Raw genomic sequence first — 15,536 nt, 5'->3', positions numbered from 1 at the left:
AAGAGGCATAGACTAGTCAAAATGGTGTAAAAAAAAAAAAAAGTAGTTGGAAGACATATACTTCCCAATTTCAGAACTTAACTACAAACCTAAAATAACTAAGACAGTGTGGTTTTGACATAAGGATACTTACACAAATCAACAGAGAGGCCGGAAATAAACTCTCATTTATGGCCAATTGATTTTCAACAAGGGTACCAAGATGATTCAGTAGAAAAAAGTGTTAGTAGTGTTTTCAACAAATGGTTCTAGGACAATTGGTTATCTACATGGGCAAGAATGAATTTGGGTTCCTACCTTATACTAATACACAAAAATTAACTAGAAATGGACCAAAGACTTAAAGGTAAGAGCCCAAACCATGCACTCCTAGGAGGAAACATATGAATGGGGAATAACTGCTAATAGGTACCAGTTTTCTTTGGGGGGTAATGAAAATGTTTACACTTGATTGTGGTGATGGTTGGGAATTGTGTTGAATCTGTAAATCACTTTGGGAAGAATCAACAATTTAATGATGTCAGTAGCAATCCATGAGCAGGGCATGTTTTTCCATTTGTTTGTGAGTTCTATGATTTTTTGCATCATGTTTCATAGTTCTCCTTGTACGGATCTTTCACCTCCTTGGATAAATATGTTTCTATATATTTTATTTTTTTCATAGCTATTGTAAATAGTATTGAGTCCCTGATTTGACTCTTAGCTTGACTGTTATTAATATATAGAAATGCTACTGATTTGTGTACATTGATTTTGTAACCTGAGACTTTGCTGAATTATTTATCAATATTAGGAATCTTTTGGTGGGGTCTTCAGAGTTTTCTAGATACAGGATCACACTGTCAGCAAACAGGGATAGTTTGACTTCCTCTTTCCCAATTTGGATGCCCTTTATTTCTAGCTTGCGTGGTTGTTCAGGATGGGACTTCCAGTCCTATGTTGAATAGAATTGGTGACAGTGGGCACCCTTGTTTCATTTCTTAGGGAGAATGCTTTAAAATTTTTCCCATTCAAGCTGAGCATGGTGGCTCATGCTTGTAATCCTAGCACTCTACGAGACCAAGGCAGGTAGACTGCCTAAGCTCATGTTTGAGACCAGGCTGAGTCACAGTAAGACCTTGTCTCTAAAAATAGCCAGGCGTTGTGGCAGGTACCTGTAGTCCCAGCTACTTGGGAGGCTGAAGCAAGAGGATTGCTTAAGCCCAAAAGTTTGAGATTGCTGTGAGCTGTGATGCCATGGCACTCTACTGAGGGTGACAAAGTGAGACTCTTATCTCCCCTCCAAAAAATTAAAAAAATAATTTCCCCATTTAGTATGTTGTTGGCCAGGGTTTTGTCATATATGGCTTTTATAATTTTGAGGTATGTTCCTTCTATGCTTAGTTTGTTGAGGGTTTTTATTGTGAAAAGGTGCCGGATTTTATTGAATTCTTTTTCTGCATCTATTGAGATATAGTCTTTTTGTTTGCTTTTTTATGTGATCCATCGCATTTATTGATTTGCATATATTGAAACTTCTTGCATTCCCAGGATGAACCCACTGGATTGTGGTGAATTATCTTTTTGATTTGTTGTTGAATTCAGTTTGCTAGTATCTTTTTGAGGATTTCTTGTGCCAATATTCATTCATAAGGGATATCAAACACTTAGTTTTTAAATCTTGTTGTTGAGTCCTTTCCTGCTTTAGTATAAAAGTGATACTGGTTTTGTAGAATGAGATAGGGAGGATTCCCTCCTTCTCAATGTTATATAATCGTTTCTGTAGGATAGGGGCTAGCTCTTTTTTACAGATCTGGTTGAGTCTGGTTGTGAATCCATGTGGTCCAGGGCTCTTTTCTGTTATTGTTGGGAGATTTTTTATTACTGCCCTCATTCTTACTGCTCATTATTAGTCTGTTCATGATTTCTCTTTCTTCTATATTCAGGCTTGGGATATTGTGTGTGTCCAGAAATTTATCTCTTTTCTCTAGGTTTTCTAGTTTGTCAGTATAGAGGTTTTTGTAGTATTCACCTATGATATGTTTTATTTCTGTGGTATCCAATTGTCATGTCTCCTTTTTCATTTCTGATTGAGTTTATTTGAGTCCTTTTTCTTCTATTTCTGGTCAGTTATCCTGACCAGAAATCAATCAACTTTTTATTTCATCAATCCTTTATATCGTTTCTTGGTTTCCATTTCAATTATTTCTGTGGTGAACTTTGTCATTTCTTTTCTCCTGGCTTTTTTTCCCCTAGTTCCTTGAGATGTGATATCAGGTTGATAATTTGTGTCTTTTTCATGCAGGCATTTAAGGCTATGAATTTTTCCCTTAGCACTATTGTTACTGCATCCTATAGATTTTGAAAGAGCGTGTCCCCTTTGTCATTCTGTTCAAAGGATCTTTTGGGATGGGGGTGGTAATCAAAGTAGCGTCTTTTGCTGATTTCTTTTTACCTTTTTTTTTTTTTTTTACCTTCTTTTTACCTGAATCTCTTCTCTCAGTTCAGGGAAGATAGGTTTGTGCACCTGCTTTCCTTTTTTGGACACACTGCTATTTAATTGGAGGAAAGAAACATCCCTAGCTGGTGTTACTGTGTCCTGTTCCAGAAGATTGACCCAGCAGGAGAGGCTGGTGCACCAAAATCTTATAATCAACCTGTTCTGCATTGTTCCTTTCCCCTGCGGTTCTCACAGTCTAAGATAGTATTGGGAGATCTTCATGTGAAGTGGTGAGTTCGCCCCTGGGCTGCTGTTGGAAGCTTAGGTGGGAATCTAGGTGAGTATATCTTTATGGAGGCAGGAATTGCAGGAAGTTGCTCTGCTCATGTATCCCTAAAATGGTGGTAGTGACTGCTGGGTGAGACTATCTAGGTGGTGGCCACAGGTATCAGGACTGCAGGCATGCACTCTACCCAGCTCCAGGTATAATGGTTGTATGTGGTAGTGAGCAGCTCACAGTGGGTCTGTGATGGAGATCTGGATTGCAAGTATAGCATCATGCGGTCCTGTGAGGATGTGGCTGGTCATCTTGCTGGGCCAGGAGGGTTGTGTCACCATTTGGCATGCAGAGCCACTGCTGGATGGACTGGGGCTCTTTCCTCATCTGAGTTTTATAAGCTGTTACCATGGGACCTGTTGAGTGCCACTGGCACCCCCTCCATTCAAATTCCCTAGTGGGGAGGGGGCACAAGGCTCCCAGTTACAGGGTGTGTAAGAACATCTGCTCTCCTACTTCCTCCTTGGCTTGGCAGGTGCAATGTGGGAGCAGTTGGAGTAAAGTCAATCCCTGTATAGACTGAATATTCTGGACCTAAAAGCCCAGAATGGTGGCAGATGCAGTGATAGTGGAACAGAAGCCAGTGTGTCCCTGTTGAGTGTAAGATTACTGCAGACTCCAAGCAATTCCCTGTTCAGTATGGAGGCCTGTGGTGGTGGTGATGGGGCCCTCACAGCTTGGGTCAGTGTCAACAGCAGGAGCAGGGGGCCTGGAATTCTCTCCTTTGTCCCTTTCCCAAGTGCAGAGGTCTTCCCCAGGTACCTTTTGATCTTGGTGACTGGATCTCCCTGTTCCCTTCTCCTTCATTCTGCGTGTCTCCTGTCACTGCTCTGACAACTTACAATGCTCTCTCCAAAAGAGCACCATAGGTGGTGCAACTTTTAATTCTCTCCTTGAGAGTGGCATACACAGGCTTCTTCTAGTCTGCCATCTTTGTCTCTTTGTTTGGCTTTTGACAAACAGAAACATAAACATTTTGTGAAATCCATTAATTTATTTTTTACAAACAATTGGTTTTTTTGAGACAGAGTCTTACTTTGTTGCTCTTGGTAGAATGCTGTGGTGTCATAGTTCACAACAAATTCAAACTCTTGGGCTCAAGTGATCCTCTTGCCTCAGCTTCCCAAGTCACTGGGGTTACAGGCGCTCACCACAATGTCCAGCTAGTTTTTAGAGACAGGGTCTCACTCTTGCTCAGACAGGTCTCGAACTCCTGAGCTCAGGCAATCCACCCGCTTCAGCGTCCCAAAGGATTATAGGCATGAGCCACTTCACCTGGCTGTATAAACAATTCGTGCTCCAGACAAATAAATTAATCTTTAAAGGTGGAGGTCATTGAACATTTGGAGGAGGAAAAGGGGGAGAAAACCCTCCAGTAAACATTATGTGAGGAAAAAGTCATCATCAAGAAGAAACGGCTCTTTTTTCTGATTTGCCCAAGTGCTTATATATTATAGAAAGTAGCTGTAAATCTTTTGTTGGTTTTAGGCATTGTCTCTCACTGTCTGTTAAGTTTGCCTAGTGTTTTCACAGAACAGAAATATTTAATTTAGTAGATCCAAACTATCAATTTCTTTCTTATTTTTTTCTTTTTAAGACAGAGTCTCCTCATGTTGCCCTCGGTAGAGTGCTGTTGCATCACAGCTCACAGCAACCTCAAACTCTTGGGCTTAAGCAAATCTCTTGACTCAGCCTCCCAAGTAGCTGGGACTATAGGCACCTGCCACAACATCTGGCTATTTTTTTTTTTGTTGCAGTTGTCATTGTTGTTCAGCAGGCCCAGGCCGGGCTTGAACCCGCCACCCTTAGTGCATGTGGCTGGTGCCATAACCACTGTGCCCAAACTATCAATTTCTTTCTATATTTTGAGGTCCTGTTAGAAACTCCTTCTCTCTGTGTTTATAGTAGTATTATTCACAATAGCCAAAAAGTAGAAGCAAACCACATATGCATCAATAGATGAATGAATAAAAAATATAGCATATACATACAATGGAACATCATCTAAGAAAGGAAATTCTAATACACACCGCAACATGGAAGAACCTTGAGGACATTATGCTAAATGAAATAAGCCATTCACAGAAAACCACATGCTGTACCATATGATTCCACTTATGTGTGTGCCTATAGTAGTCAAGTTCACAGGGATGGAAAGTAGAATGGTGTTTTCCAAGAGCTGGGGGAGAGGGGAATGGAGAGTTTCTTGATGGGATCAAAGTTTCAGTTTTGCAAGAGTTTCGGTTTTGAAAAGAGTTCTATAAATGGATATTGATCATGGTAACGCAAATGTGAATGTACCTAGTGCCACTAAACTGTGCACTCAGAAAGGGTGAAGATGGATTTGGTGAGCATCTCCATCCTGAGGCCTAAGCTGGTGCTGCTCTGGCAGGGCAAGAGCTCCTGGAACCCAGAGAACTGCTTCAGCAGCTGGAGCCATGCCAGCTTGAGGCCTGTAAGCCAGGAAGAGGCAAATCACAGTGCTAGGAGGTGCTAGGAGGTGCTAGGAGATGCTGCCTATGAGTTTGACATTTGCTTTACCTTTGTGCAGAAGTAGGTGATCTTCTAGACCCTCTGAACAGTGCTGGATGTCATTGACCAAATGAGTCTAGTAGTGGTGTCTCATTACCTCCTGTGGAGCCTCACGAGCTTTTCTATGGAAGCATCAGTAAGGATCAAAAGTATACAGACATCTACTCTCCTGTGAGATTTGAAGGTCGTTACTGTAGGAGCTCTACCCAGATCAAGGAGAAAAAAAAAGGGTACTGATTGCAGCCAATGGCAACAACCTTCTAGGCATCTTCAAGCACCTGGAGGTCTTTGTGAAGAGGCTATAATAGAACTGAACCTGGCAACCAGAATTCCCATTTCTATGAATTGACAAGAATTTGAAGCCCATAAACTATGTAGTTCCTGGTAGGTAAAAAGACTATGCATAAATCCATGGAAGCTCTGGTTGCCCAGGGCAAAGCCAAGAAGGGAAGGGAAGAGGACTATCCTGAGGAGCACCTTCCCTGTGCATCCCATTCCTCTGGACCTCTCCCCTGCACATGTCGCACTCACCACACCTGGGCATCTTAAGTTGTCGCTGCAGATGGGGACCAGTGACTCCTGTGTTTATATTAGTCATTAGATCTCCTGCACCCACTCCATACAATCTGGTCAGAATAGTCCTTCTGGGGCTTGGATTCCCAGTCCAAGCCCAGAGAAGATACCTCTTATCCAAGACAGCCAAGAGATAGTAACTTGCTAGTGCTTTATATACTCTTGCTAGTGTAAGACATAGGTTCTTGCACATAGGTAAACCATTTGTTTACCAAGAACCTGCTTAAATAGGTTATAAGACAGAACTAACCCAAGCTATGACCAATGAGGAGATGCTAAGAGAGCCTGTTTGCTACTAGGTGCCAGTCCTGTGCTCTTCCGTAGTCAGGTCCCCCTGGCTCCCCAGGGGAAGATAAATGTTAACTGCACGTGAAGTGAAAAAGCAACTGTTTGCTCCCTGATACCAGTGGAGCTAGTGCCTGAATTCAGTTAGTGTGTTGCATTTAGTTCTACAAAAAATTATATATAAATAATGTGAAACAAAAACTCTTCTGGGGTTTCTAGCACTAGTTGAAATAGTCACACGTGTGATCATAAGAAATTGAGCCATTCCTTGCACCAATATGGGATGAGTGGTAGGAGTACAATCTGCTGTGTATTTTAGTCCCTCCCCTGCCTTGTTTTGAGTTGGTGAAATGCCTTTTGGTTATTTCTGAGTGTGCCTTTCACTGTGCATTGCTGAATCATGTCCTAGTTGCTAGGCCCTCCCACACGGGCCTGGTATCCATTCTGAGCATAACTATACTAAATCTTTTTTTTTCCAGATTGGTATAATAAAGGAGTCATTGCAACTTAAAAAAATGGCCAAGGTGATGAATTTTACATTATGTATATTTTCCCACAATTTTAAAAAACTTTTTTTTATCTTAAAGTCACAACATATCTATCTGGATTTCTTTAATTACCTTTATATTTTGTTGCTTTTCACAGTTAGGTCTTTAATCCATCTGGAACCCACTAGTGTTTATGGTATGAGGTAGGGACTCAACATTTTCTCCATTTAGCACAATTTCCCAACATCTTCAAAGAAATAATCCATCCTTTTCCCCATGGATACCTCTTAGATGGGTAGAAGGATGTGATAAGAAGATAACTAAGTCTCGTTCAGCATCTGGGCAAGTTAAGCACTAGGATAATGTCAGCAAGTGACAAAAAGGCCTAGAACCCAAGTCTTTCCAAGGCTCTGGTAGAGTATGCCCTTACCAGGTTTTCTGCCAATTTTCCTTCTCCTGGAACAGAATGCTTTTCCTCTTCTACTTCGGGTAAAATAGCATGAAAGATGGAAGGCATAAGAAGATGGCTTACCAGAAATGATTATGTTATGCTAAACAATGCTATGCTAAAAATATAGCCATTTCCCATTTCAGGGATGCACAGGCTCCAAATGCCTTCAAAACTGAAAATGATCCATGGCTATGTCATGTGACAGTGAGACTGAAATTTCCCAAAGGGCAAGCAGAGGTCAAAGGGACGGTGATTTTAGTCATTTGTTCAACAAATTTTCATTGAGCATCTACTGTATTCCAGACTTTGTTCTAAGCACTGGGGTAGAAAATACAGATTTGTTTTAGGTTGAGATTCCCCCAGAAATCTGTGATAAGGAGGTAAAATCTAGTAGTTTATTTGGGAAATGATCACAGAAAGCCCTCAGAAAATGAGGCAGGAAGGAAAGGAAAAGGAAGGGCACCAGGAAGAATACTTTATTGACACTTTACCATTATGGGCAACCTTGCTGGGGAATGCTGGGAGCCAATATAGAATATTCTTCCATGTTTTCCCACCTGAGGGTAGGGGACCTGGGATACATACATACCAACTCCTATCAGTCATTGGTTGAGGGCTGCTGGGGTGAGGGGAGTGAGGGGAAGGTATTAACTCACTGGTATTTCCATTCTTCCCCAGTTAGTTCCAGAATGCTCCTGTGCAGAGTATGCCCTCAAGCAAAGGAAGTAGATGTTGGAGCATCCAGTGCACATGCATTGGAATGGTGAGGGCCAAGGGATAAGGCACTGACAAGCATCTCCTACGAGCACCTCTTGGGTACTTTACATGTAGTAAGGAGATGGAAAGTAAATTAGCAAAAGCTAATTACCAAAAGCAAGGTATCTTTGGAAAAAGATAAGCATTATGAAGAAAACAAAATGCAGGGTGGTATGTTAGGGATGGGTGGTGAGGGGCTTATTTAGATTGGGTGGTCAAGGATGGCCTCCTTGAGATGAGGTTCAAGCTGAAACTGAAGGACAAACTGATGGAGAGCAGGGTGGGGAATCCCAGGCCAGAACACAGAGCATAAATGCTTTAAGGTTAAAGACCAGTAGGTCAGAAGTATTTTGTGGATGGTGGTGCCATCTACTTAGATGAGGCAGATGGCAGAGTTCGGGGTAGAAGATAAAGTCAGTTTTCTTCCCTCATGTTAGTTTTGAGGGAAACTCAAATGGGTGTCAAGAAGATGGTTTACCAGATAGGTTCTTTGTAAGTTAAAGGGGAATGTGAGAGCAAGAGAGGTTTTCTTTCCTTTTATTTGAAAATACTAGAGAATGTTTCTGTTGAAAATGATCTAGGAGAGAGGAAAAAATTGATGATTCAGAAGAAAAGGGATAATTACAATGGTAATTCATGAAGTAAAGGGGATGGTACCCAAGACCACAAATGGAGGGGTTTTGTTTTGATGGGGTCAAGTGCACTCCATCCACTGCACAGCAGTCAGATAGTATGCGACATTGCCTTAGATGGACAGATCTGGAGGTGGGGAATAAGGTGATTTAAATATCTCAGTGGTGGATGAGACAAAACCTCTATCTCATACGTTGGAGGATTGGGGGTGTATAGGGAAAGGGAGAAAGAAAAATCATAGTTTTCCTTTTTCTTTCTTTTTTTAAGAGTCTTACTTTGTTGCCCTCAGTAGAGTGCTGTGATGTCACCGCAACCTCCGGCTCCTGGGCTTAGGTGATTCTCCTGCCTCAGCCTCCCGAGTAGCTGGGACTATAGGCGCCCATCACAACGCCCAGCTATTTTTTTGTTGCAGTTTGGCCGGGGCTGGGTTTGAACCTGCCACCCTCGGTATATGGGGCTGGTGACTACTGATATCACTGTCGCCTTGGGTAGTGTCATGGTATCATAGTTGACAGCAACCTCAAACTCAAAGAGATCCTCTTCTCTCAACCTCCTGAGTAACTAGGACTACAAGTGCCCACCACAACACCCAGCTAGTTTTCCTGTTTTTAGTAGAGATAGGGGTCGTGCTTTGCTCAGGCTGGCCTCAAACACCTGAGCTCAGGAGATCCACCTGCCTCGGCCTCCCAGAGTGCTAGGATTGCAGGTGTGAGCCACCATACCTGGCCTACTATTGTTTTTCTCTAAGTGTTTTGTGCAGGTATGATGTAGTCAGATGGTTGAACTGAACAAAGGTTGAGATTTTGAAAAGCAAATACAAAAGGAGGGAGGATTGAGGGAGATGAGTGTTATTTGCAAGAGTGTGATTGTGATGGTAAGCTAGGGAATCTCTACTGGGTCATGAAGTCTGAAGAGAATTATAAAAGCTGATGCATGTACAACTCTCAGAGTAGGACCTACAATGTACATGTTGAAAAGAAATTATTTTTATCGTTAATCCAAGTGAGAAAATGAGGGCCAAGGCTTGATAAAAATATAGAAAGGCCCAGAGGATTTGTTGTTAGTTTTCTAAAGTAATAGCTCTCAGTGCCTCTGAGGGGATTCTCTAACCAGGGGTCCATCTGGTGATGCTGCTGTTGATTCATGTATGATAGAATCAAATCCTTCAGTTACCATATCCAAGATTCTACTGAGCTCTCATTAGCCCTCCCCTACCTGTGCAGGTGAGACCTGCCAGAGGCTCTTCAAGTAAGTATATTAATGATTGGTTTTCCCAATGAGTCCTGTTCTGTGTCCCTCAGGCCTAACAGAATGGTATCATAGCCCTAAAGGCCTTTAGGGAATCCCGTCACAACTTTTCCCAATGGATTTGCCTCCAATAGCTAAAAAGGTGCATTACATTGTGTATTGTTCAGAGATTTAAACTGAGAGCACTATTTATTTAGGGCACGTGTATAAAAACTCCGACTGTCTTCCTCAACAAGTGACAATTTAGGAGTCTTGATGGTTTTCTAGTTTAATCACCCATCCCTGCAGGCCAAAAGCAGAAGTCTCTTTGCATTCACATTTAAATTCCTTCTAACAACACTGTGATAGATAGCAAGTGAGGTGACTTTATAGATCCCTAAGGTATCTATATCCATGAAAACATAATTATCATCTCTCCCAGGTAAAAGGAAATCACAAGTGATTTTTACGGATTTCAATAAAAGATTGGCTATATCAATTTCTGGATCACATTTGAGAGATGACAAAATCAATCCGGTCAGCTGATGCTTTAATGATAACTGAAATTTAAACCTTTGTAATTTATGTGAACTTCAAGGAGCCATCAATTTTTTTAGGTGACCACAAGGGGGTGATAAAGAACTACCTACTAATTAGCTTCCCCAATTTCTTCTTTAAGGGCATCATTTCCTGGCTACCCTGTTTCAACACTTGTTCTATCAGGTGGATTGCTTGTGGTTCCCACTCAGCGTGTCCCACCACTCACGTACTATTTTTCCTGATGCTGAAGGTTTAATCTGAGTATTGGGCTAAGGTTTCCTGTGTTTTTAATAAGTTAATGCAATGATGCACTCAGAGGGCATTTGAGACCAGGATGTGGGGGGATTCTTTACTTCAAGGTATTATACCTCCCACCAAGCTTTCTTTGGTGCTGTCTTCCTCACAGAATTTGTCATGATTGACATGGATAAACTATAAGATTTCAAATGTTTTCAACACAAAGAAATGATGTTTGAGGTGATAGATATGCTAATTACCTTGATTTGTTCATTACATCTTGAGTATGCTTGTATTAAAGTATCACTGTGTCTCTGTACATATATATAATCGTATTACAAACATATTGTAATAAATATGTACAATTATTATGTGTCAACGAAAAATTAGAAAAAAATACTTAAAAAAAGTGCTTTTGGATTCTATCTTCACTCCCCAGATGATATTTACTATTCCTTGCCCAGTGGACTCAGAAGTTGTATCTGGGGTCCTGATAAGAATGGGTAAAGGACAGATGGAGACAAAAACCATGGGTTAAAGTTAGTAGAGGTTGTAGTCCTTCAATTCTCCTAAGCTGGAACAGAAGGCAGCAGCTGAAGCCCAGCATGAGATCTGAGATCCCTTAGATGCCCTGCAGGGAGTTTTGACTTTGAACCTCAGACTCCTATGGTACCTTGAATGAAAGGCACCCATCTATGTGTAATTGCCTTTTGCATGAAAAAGTCTGTAGGCTGTAGGCTAAATTATCATCCCACCATCAGTTCACAGGGGGCAGAGCTCCAGACTAACAACGCAACAGGTAAGCCACCTAACCTTCATAAGTCAATGCCGAGTTCCTCATAAGTCAATGCCGAGTTCCAACTGGCATGTCATCTGACACAATAATGCATGGATTAGGAACATCCAACGACAGTATGGCATTCCCTCCTCTTATTGACACTAACTCTTCTAAATGTTTCCCAGTAGAGAAGAAATACAAACATTCCTCCAATTTATGACTCCCTCCACACACATTTCCATCATCCAGATAAAAAGTGACTTAAATGTCTGTGTGGCCACATAAAAGGAGGCTTCAAGACTTAAGGCTTATCTAGTTTTGCTCCTGCTTAATTCTAGCTGATTCACTTGGCCTTTGAACTCAAATAAGCACAATGTCCTACCACCTGGTTTTCACATGATCATAGTGCACTGGAAAAAAAAGACTCCCTTGGTTTTAGTCACAGCAGGACCTCCCTTCTCTTCCACACCAACTTCTGGCTCGGCAAGAGTCAGAGGCCCAGAGTAACTGGTGTGTGTGGGCGATCTAATGAGGTTCTTCTCCTGAGCTGTAAATACTCATTTCGTTCCATTAGCTAGATCCCAGACGGTGGCACACAGAAGCCTACAGTACCACTCTGCATTTCTCAAGTTATTTTGGTTAAATGCCACCACCACTAGGACAAGACTGTCCCTTCCATTTGATCAGAGCCACTCCCTTTTTAGGGTAATTAAGAGCTCCAGTTACAGGTAGAGCAGGCTGCTTCCTGGCTGTTTCCTCTGCCTTAGCAGCGCCAAGACTAAAAGGTGGAAGACGCATTGCTGCTAGTGGCACATTACTCCAGGCCATGCCTCTCCCAAAGGTCCTACTTTCCTGTGACCTCTGTCAGTTTTAGAAGTCCAGGGACAAACCTACTTGTCCTCTACCATCTTCCATTGTACACCCTGAAGCAACTGCAAACCAAAATCTATGTGAAAGGCACAGGGAGGTATCGTTTGGCTACTGCCATGTTCCTGCATCAGTTCAGACGTAGTCTATGTTCCCTCCTCAATTACGCAATGCCTTAGTCACTTGTGCCTCCAAAGCAAAGACCAATTAGACCTGTTACTTTGCTCTCAGGTACTTCTCTAAGCCTCCTGGTCAGCTTTCCCAGCTGAGGAAGACGGATCTAAGTTTATGGATCCATAAACTTGCTAGTTTCAGTAAAACTGCAGATATCTGTAATACTTTATTTCTATTGCTTGCTCAAAGGGAGAAGGGTAAATGATCTGTTTTTCCTCTACGGATTGGAACTACTCTAAGTCTTACCAGGTATCTGAGGCTTATAGGCTAAAGGGAGTATGATCAGAAGTGGTCCTCACAAAATCCAGAGAAAAGATTGGCTCAAGGCTTTTCATCCCAGTCACTCCATCCCATCCCATGGCCTGCCACATGAAGTTATTACTGGAGAGCTTACTTATGGGTCCTAGGATAAAGGGTATTTTCTTCCCATTGCTGAGGCCTCCTTCACCTCACCTTAACAGGAGATAATTCTTTTCTAGGTACTAGTGCAGCTGTAAGCCAGTGTTTTTAGGCTACACTTGAATATGGATATTAATGTTAGTTCTGGCTTTATTTTTTCAGCTAGCGGTAGAACCACTACACAATGTTAATAGGTGAAAAACTACAAGTTTATTAATAAGCTGGAAAATTCTCCCAAACCTCTCTCAAATTAACGAAATGAACTTACCAAATTTGGCACTATCCGGTGTGCCCGTCTCTTAATGATCCAGTCTTTCTTGACTGGAGGTACAATGGAGCAACAAAGTAACAAACCTATCACTTAGTGCCTCTGAGAAGCAATCTTTGTGGAGGTTAATCTTGTTTTCCCAAAAGCAGTATCATCAAAAATAGAGACAAGCTATCACTGAGTACAGAATGAACTGATCCAAGTGGTTAAGACTTTGTTTACACCATCATTGTTTGAATGCAGTAAGCTAAAAAGTTTGCACGTGTGGATGCAGTTCTTAGCCTTGGCTACATGATATTTTATGGCATGGTCTGTACAACCAAGCCATCTAACTACTTGACAGAAAGCAGAAGTCTGGAACTCAAAAGTATGAGCTACAGAAATCTCACAATTAAGTATTACAAATTATATTTCTCACACTACCAACAACCCTGGTCATTGTCATTTGTGGCTCTTGCTTCCTTTAGTGAAACACATATCTAAACCATAGTGTAGTGGCTTTTCTGGCTGCCAGCTGGGGCTGAAATCCCAACTGTCATTTTCCAGCACTACTGGGAAGCTAACCTGAAGCCCAGTTATTTTCTATTAGTAAGAAAGGAGATACTTCTCATCTACACTTGCCACAAAAAGGCACTTTGTGCCACTTTATGGCACAAGCCTATTATAACACCTGGCACTTTGGGACTGAAGTATGTTGGTAGTCCCCTAACACAACTGATAAAAACTCATAAAAGAACTCTATGTGCTAATAGCTTAAAGTTTAAATGTCCTACTCTAAAAAAATTTAACACTACATTCTAATAAATGTCACAACTTTTACTTGGCTTGCAAGTAGTACTCCTACTTCTATTTTCTTAAGTCAGTAAATGAAAAACACAAGCTACATTAACAAAGGTTCTCCCCTAGCTCTGGTTATATCAGCAGCTGAAACTGATCAGAAAAAATATTTGGAGAATGAAAACACCGATTATGAAAGACAAAACATGTGTATTTTACTTACTTAGATTTGGGAGCATAACTGCTCACAAAAGGATTCACAGTTTTTTTTTATTGTTAAGCTGCAACATACATGGTTTAATACAACAAAAAACATTTAATAAATGAAAAGTAATAAACTAAACAATAAACAAATAAACACTCAAAACAAAATATTTTCCATTGGAAACATGTTAAGATGAATACGGGGTTTTGTTACCATCTTACTGCAATTTTCTTATGTGTTACTAGCCTACATACCCCATGTTTTCTGTGATCATGCAGATGTGAATGGAAGTTTGAATGATTAAATAAATGAGAAGTCCGTTTACTGCAGAGAATCATTTCACAAGGCAGCCAAACTGGGTTTAGAGAACAAAATTATTCAAGAAATTCTCCACGTATTTAGGTTCATTTTAGAATCCATGAACCTTAAGCTGCTCCTCCTTGACAATGCCAACCTAAAAAATAAAATTTAATTTAGTAGAATCTGATGAATACGTAAATTCATTCCTAAGAAAATAAAGAACAATCATTAACATGTTGTTGCACCACTGTTACCGGTAGCATGCACTTTTAATAACAATTCAACACATACATGAATACTTTGCATGTTAAGAAACCCTGTGTAAATACAGATCATTCCAATGACAAAATAAATCAGATAAAGCTATCCGCTTTATCTCAACTTAAGTACCAAGTCTTTACTTCACTCAATTACCTAATTTACTTCATTCACATGATTTTTACTAAGTAGTAAATAATTCCGATTGCTTTTAAATACAATTTTAGAAGCATCTCTAATTTATAAAACAGTATCCACTAATCTCTTACCTCCAAGAGAAACTGGCAAATATTTTTTCTTTGGTCACCTTGAAGCTGAATAACCTCTCCGTATTCGGGATGTTCAATCACAGTACCATTACAGGCAAATTTCTAAAGAAGCATATAAACCGCACAACATAATTTAATCAAACACAAGGAACTTTTGTTCCACCACAAAAATAAAATTAACTATTTCAGTAGGCTTGATTATATTTAAGAAACAGATTTTGTCTCCTATAATCCAAGACACTTCCAAATTAAATTAATTTGTAAATGAATCAGCAGGTCACATAAAGAAAATGATCTTATATATACATAACATCAAGAACTAAATGTTTTACACTTTACTTTAAAATCACGTAATTTTATTTAAGACAGGAGACTATCCATGCTGGGAGAATAACCATATTGTCTGTTTGTTAATTACAAGAATGAAAACAAGGTGAGTCCAGTCATTTTTATCCACACTGGTACTTTCAATTAAAGGTGTAAATCATAATCCAGTTCTGAGGTGCGTGTCAATAACTCTATTTTAATCCTTTCTTCCTAACTCCTTTACCTTTTTGAAAGCTTTCACAAGTTTCTTTTTGTCATAATCATCTGCAATGCCCTGAACAGTAGTCAGTGTCTTTCTGCCGTTTCGTTGCTGGATTCTTATATGAATGTAATCCTCAGTCCCTGCCGGGAGTAAGTCGTCACCCTTAGTTGCATCAGCAAAGGGGTCTACAAAGAGATACCAAAAAAATCCAAAGTTGAAAAATATTGTTTCAGG

At 40.5% G+C, this 15,536-nt stretch overlaps 1 protein-coding gene across 1 annotated transcript in view; it reads right to left on the bottom strand.

Moving 5' to 3' along the window:
* Window positions 1–13,952: 13,952 nt before the first annotated feature.
* Window positions 13,953–15,536, bottom strand: part of EIF1B (eukaryotic translation initiation factor 1B) — a 2,703-nt gene continuing 1,119 nt past the window's right edge. The window contains exons 2-4 of the mRNA XM_003794484.2: window positions 15,324–15,487; window positions 14,774–14,875; window positions 13,953–14,400 (exon numbers count right to left, since the gene is read on the bottom strand). Of these exons, the coding sequence (XP_003794532.1) occupies window positions 14,356–14,400; window positions 14,774–14,875; window positions 15,324–15,487 (311 nt within the window). The 3' untranslated portion in view covers window positions 13,953–14,355. The remainder of the gene's footprint in view (window positions 14,401–14,773; window positions 14,876–15,323; window positions 15,488–15,536) is intronic.

The sequence above is a fragment of the Otolemur garnettii genome, unplaced genomic scaffold (assembly GCF_000181295.1).
Source record: "Otolemur garnettii isolate 467f Iridium unplaced genomic scaffold, OtoGar3 scaffold00082, whole genome shotgun sequence".
NCBI lineage: Eukaryota > Metazoa > Chordata > Mammalia > Primates > Galagidae > Otolemur > Otolemur garnettii.
Note: the sequence above shows the minus strand (reverse complement) of the source record. Positions and strands in the feature narration are given on the sequence as shown.